At 35.1% G+C, this 6,000-nt stretch overlaps 1 protein-coding gene across 3 annotated transcripts in view; it reads right to left on the bottom strand.

The window, feature by feature from the left end:
• Window positions 1-1,807: 1,807 nt before the first annotated feature.
• LOC127842822 (deleted in malignant brain tumors 1 protein-like) overlaps window positions 1,808-6,000 on the bottom strand; it is a 70,830-nt gene continuing 66,637 nt past the window's right edge. For 2 of the 3 annotated variants that reach the window (XM_052372569.1, XM_052372567.1), the window contains 5 exons: window positions 4,895-5,054; window positions 4,422-4,582; window positions 4,145-4,298; window positions 3,379-3,559; window positions 1,808-1,825 (listed from right to left, as the gene is read on the bottom strand). In XM_052372569.1, the coding sequence (XP_052228529.1) occupies window positions 3,379-3,559; window positions 4,145-4,298; window positions 4,422-4,582; window positions 4,895-5,054 (656 nt within the window). In that variant the 3' untranslated portion in view covers window positions 1,808-1,825. Of the gene's footprint in view, window positions 1,826-3,092; window positions 3,179-3,378; window positions 3,560-4,144; window positions 4,299-4,421; window positions 4,583-4,894; window positions 5,055-6,000 lie in introns of those variants that run through there. The other variant, XM_052372568.1, reaches the window with a different exon arrangement.

The following is a 6,000-nucleotide window of genomic DNA, read 5'->3' as shown; positions in this document are numbered from 1 at the left end:
TAAGGTTAATAAGATCAAAAGAAGAAGTCTCGAAATCTGTTCGGTTTAGTGTAACCTAGGAAACGTCCTTATATCACGAAGCCAGATTTGTAATTATTCATTCAGTTTATAGAATTGTGCAATCCCAAGAAAAGATTTAATGTTTACACAAAATGTAATTACAGGCTTGTTATGCATGTAGTTTACCTAAAAACAAAAGTATACTATACATCTCAATAATAATCGATTTATTAAATTAATGTTTATTATACGATGCAAACAAAAGTCAACATACGACCTCTATCTGACGCAACTCAGTAGATACCAACTTAATGATGTGAATTCGTGTTCATAGCATCACCGCTGAACGACTCAAAGTCATCATTTGATAGGTACCTACTTATTTATTAGTAACTATCTACTATTTATTTAGAATATATACGGAGGAACGTACTTAATAATTATTTATAATCTTTTAATTAGTTGATAGGTACTTAAGGTATACTCAATAGATTCTAGCTTAATTTAAGTTTTAACCCGGGTCAAACCGTATACTACGGTATGAGTTCACATGAATGAAAGCACGATCGTTCTCAAAATAAAATAAAAAGTAAGAAGACTAATTTCACTGTCACAAGCCCCCGCGAGCTTGTCCTTTGGTCCGTTAATATCAAGATAAATAGACATATTTCCTTCCTCCCAAGTAACCACTTCACCAATGTGCATGATCTTAGGTCAGAGCATACTCGAGATAACCTGAGTCAACGAAGAACAAAATATAATGATTCAAATTAGGATTACCGACTAAAAACGATAAATGCAAAGAAATGTACCAGGCCCCCTGTACCATTGCCCCTGATTAGTTTAAACAAATATTGAAAGGCGCCTTTGAATCGTAACAAGAACTCACAATACTAATCTGCATGGTTCTTTAGGTATATCGCGAAATCGAACGATTTACGGACTGAACGACCGACCTACAAACCGACAGATAAGTGACACGCGTTATACACCCGCTTTTTTAAAGACTACTATTTCAATATTGAAAGGGTCAGTCATATCTATCAAATGCGTTCTAAACATAAATGTGTCGTCTTTAAAGTACTCTGTAACAAATCTTGCCTTGCCGCAAAAAAATGTCGACACGTACCGTTATCCAAATTTCGACAGAGATCTTAAATGATTGGATTAAACTATGCACCTCATATCTATGATTTGGCATTTCGACACATTGATAGTTCCATTTCCAAATAAAAACCACTTCTGGAAGAGTTGAAGCTTTCTCGCGTAAACGACTTCATGCGCACATGTGAAGGCACGTACGTGCAAAATAAAAAGGGGTTACGGCGCATATATCATAAAAATTAGAAGAACGAAGTTATTGATTTATAATTACAGAAACTTTATTGATACACCTGCATTTTTAACACTAATAAACGAAGAATGATGTTTAAATTAAATAACTTTGCAACGTAAATTTGCTCGTTCTTATGCTAGTCTTTACTGCACTACAAATAAGTTATACAACAATATCGTTAAAGATATTCATTATGTAATAGCCTTTATCTTATTATGAGCATGTTATTATGAAAAGCAAATGTTAATTGACATTGCAATCATATTTATTTTACATTGCGTTCAACTGTTAAGAAAACTTTGATTGGCGGAGTTGTCTTCGTATCGCCTCATTCACTCTCAACGTACTCGCAGGACCTACACGTAAATAGTTTAAATCCCGTTGTAAACAATCTTGTTTTCAGTGTGTCTTCCAGTGTTACATTACTAATTTATGTGAATATAAAATCGCATAGTTTGTCCAAACTACTTTTAAGTTTTCATCTTCTTTCTGAAAATGTAAGCCATTGATGTGAGATTGACACGGCAGTAGAAATTTATAAAATCAATGCAATCAATAAAACACCAAGAGATTAGTATATTACTGTATGCGATATCTTGAAACAATGCACGCCCGTGTTTACACATGTTTCAATTCATTTGGTTCTTCAGTCACTTATATCGAGTACACGAAACAACGTTACGAATATTACGAACTTTGAACTCGTTTTTCATGATAATATCACCACAATCTGTGCAGTGTGCTTTCGCTCTAACGCATCTAATTTGCGAGGTTTTCTTGTAAAATATATAGAGAATAATAGGTTGGTGACGTGGATGGAGAATGGTTATCTGGCAAGTCGGAGGAATTTATCGGGTGAGCCGAAGGCGAACCCGATAAGATCCTCCGACAAGCCAGATAACCATTCTCCATCCACGTCACCAAACTAGTATTCTTTTTATCCTGTCACATTTACAATATTCGTTGAAATGTTGCTAAAATATCTAGTTTTGGAGTATTTTGTGTTTAAATATTTAATATGGGAAACATCACGCGCGATAAAAAAACATTGTGACGCCAGGTCATGCAAAGCGCTTAGGCTAGCTTCCATCTTGTTAAACAACACAGAAATTTAGTTACTCATTATTAATTCAATACACACAGACGAAAGTATGCTGTTTAAATAATAATGTTTAACAGTTCTTTACATGTACTTGGTATTTTATTTATAGAAAAAAAAGTATATTTTAATAATAGAAATAGTAAAGGCATGCGCATGCGCGGGGAGCAACTGATGGATATTCGAAGTCACGTGGTCATCTAGCCTAATATCTTTTGGGATATAAGGTTACCTGGATATCGGGCTTATTTAAAGGCACGTGACAGGATAATTAAATATGCATGCATTTTAATAATCATATTAGTGACAAAGTGCAAGTGAATGTGATAGGCGTGAGTATGGAATACTTAAACGATAGGCGGATTTGTACTTCCCTAAATATTTGCTGGTGAACACAAACACATTTCACCATGCAAGATACTGGTTCCATATGAGGTTAATGTCGTAAATAAATAAGGTACGTCCTAGACATATAACCACGTTATATTGGGTCACATCTCGTTAGACATTGCTTGCCGGTGAATACTGCCAATCATGGTATTTAATGTATGTTTAGACCGTACAGTGATAGTGGCCGGTATCGTTTAAAAGTAGGGAATATATGATCTTTCCACACAAATTTCAACAGAAGAAAGGAATAACAGTTCAAAATTCAACAAAGATTCAGAAGTTTATTTTATACAGAGTACCAGTTATACTGGAAAGTTTCAGTATTTAGTCGTGAATCCCAATTGTCAGTTTATCTGGAAAAAATAAATATATGAAACCTTATTTTTTCGTGTCCTTTTTAAGGGTACTTATTAAGTAACGAATTATTAAAACTTACATTCTGCGTATTGATAACTTTCTTTTAAACAACGATATATTACTCTCTTGGCTATGGTAATCAGTTTATATAGTCATATTAACAATTGGTTTAAATTTATATTCAGCCTATTCTCACTTAAGGAATGCAAATAACACCCGCATCATCTCCATGTCCGCAGCTGTGAACACCTAATCCGTTGCTGTTACATTCGATGATTGTATTTTCATGACCGTTACACGACAAATGACTCAGAAGAATTGACTGGGTGGATTGGCCTGCTCCAAAGAAAGCGCTTGCTTTTGCAGTAGCACCACTCCTAAAATAAATGACTCTATTTAGAGGCGATGCAGAAAAGGAACACGTTGTTGGAATAGTGTTGCGGGGTCGTATTCAATCGCATTTGCATGGGGCTCAATTGGTGACCGGTAAGCAATTTCGATATTATTTAGAACCACCATTAAGATATGGTGTTTAATGAAAAATATAGCGTTTATTACTGTAAAAGATTTTATTTAAGCAATCAATTTAACAATATTGGATAAATACGCGGGTTTATATTAGAGAAACAGTTAACACCATATTATCCTAACTCCCTGCTAACAGATAACGGCCACTAAAGAGCCATACGCACTGTTTAAGGCAAACAATTGCTAACTGCATAGACATATGTGATCTGTATGAATCTGCTATGCACCAATATTTTATGTTCTTCTAATGTGTCAAGGTAATGGCAAAAATGAATCACATATTTACCCATACAAAACATAGACCGCAATATATGGAGTGTTAACATATATATTATATGCCGTTTACATGGTATTAAGGGTGAGCCCTTAACCCATCGCACTAAAGTACATTTTCACCTCGTTGCTTAAGATCGACGAAATACCGCTGTTAGTACCTTCCGTATCCAAGCATATTGCACACAACCGCTGCATCCAGATTGTCAAACGCATCATCACACACCGTTCCCCAAGTAACACCATTATCTATTGAAAGTTCCATGCGTCCTTCCGACGATTTGCTGCCGTTGACTAAACGCACTTGTAGGTCAACTAAACGATCAAATATAATCGCACATTAGTTTTTCACTGTTCAATATATATATATATATATATATATATATATATATATATATATATATATATATATATATGATTATATATATAATGAAGTACCTTTGGTGCAACGAACGCCGACGTCCTTGGAATGAGGGCATGATCCAGAAGTGTTGCAGTTCAACACAGATGTTTCCGTTCCATAGCAATCGAATGTTTTGCTTGACATATATGCATGTCCTTCGCCAAAGAAGGCATTTCCCCAGTATGTTACATTATATCTGAAGCACAATATTTCACAGCCATGAAATGATTAAATATTTATAACCAAAGTATGTTGAGGTATAGCTGAAACACAACCAAGACAACTGATTTATATATCATGCTCTTTTTCAACTGGATGATATTTGTAAAATTAGTTCTATCAAAATAGAGTGCAATTAAAAAAATACTTGTTGTATTTGAAAGTCATTTAACAAAAAGGAACCACACACATGGCTCCAATTAACTGAAATGTTAATGGCATTTAAGGTGTGTAACTCATACATCTAATAAGCAGATATAGATTATCTTGTTAAGACTTTGGATCTTACGTTGAAAATCCAAGCATTCGACATAGTACTTTTGCCTCTGATAAATCGAAATTGTCAGAGCGAATAGTACTCCAGGTAACACCATTATCAGTTGAAATTTCAACCCTGCCCTGAACTTCTGTTGAACCTTGTCCCTCAAGACGAATAACAGCATGCGTTGCTAAAATAATCAAAATGCTGATGACGTATACCATGTTAGCGAGACAAGCAAGCTCATATGAGTGTATTTTGCTATTTACCGTAGGCCAACAAAATAGTCTTGGTTCAGGGAACCCGACCGACCCTATTTGTTGCCCCCGACCCTAACGATTTTTTTTGGTCCGCGGAAAAAAATCTGATAGCGACGTTTTTCGTCGGTTCGGTACGGTACGAGTGTTACCTATATGGCATTGTATCCGATAACGACAGATCCATGGCGGCGTCCACGTCTCTTATGTTGGCGATTAACATCGCAAATTGTGACCACAACAAAGAAATTTCGTCTCAACACAATTCGGTTCCCAAGTAATAGATTCATACCAAAATATTTGCTAAAAGTTGATGCTAACATGGTTAACACCGGAATTGAAGTACTTAATTATTCACTACTAAAATTGTCCGTCAGTGTTTACATTACCCGGACGTTTGCATTTTGGTAGATTTAGTTCCAAACACTTCTTATTAAAACAGGAACATGTAAGAGACGAAATCATCAATGATAATATATCTGATGTCTAACACCGATTGGAATAAATCCATCGACTCACTTCAAAATAAGTCAAAATTTAGCGCATCTCAACTACAGAAAATAAAAATCAATTTTTAGCACATTGAATGCACATATCTCTCTTTTGTCAATCCGTGACTTTTCTGAAGTGACTTCCAAATTCAGCCTTACACTACTAAATTAATACTGTTTACTTTGCGATCATTTTCACGGGTTTTCTACACAATCAGGACCTGAGTGCACTATTGTGAAGACCTAGCTAATGCCTTACATGGGTCTCTGTGAATCAACTCACCATGCCACCATGTACACATGTTACTGACATAATTCTCAAAAAGCAAATATGCACTACAAAACAATCATTTGAATATGTGATAAATGTAAAACATTTATGAATATA

Source organism: Dreissena polymorpha, chromosome 8 (genome assembly GCF_020536995.1).
Source record: "Dreissena polymorpha isolate Duluth1 chromosome 8, UMN_Dpol_1.0, whole genome shotgun sequence".
Classification (NCBI taxonomy): Eukaryota; Metazoa; Mollusca; class Bivalvia; order Myida; family Dreissenidae; genus Dreissena; species Dreissena polymorpha.
This window is presented reverse-complemented; position numbering and strand designations above follow the sequence as displayed.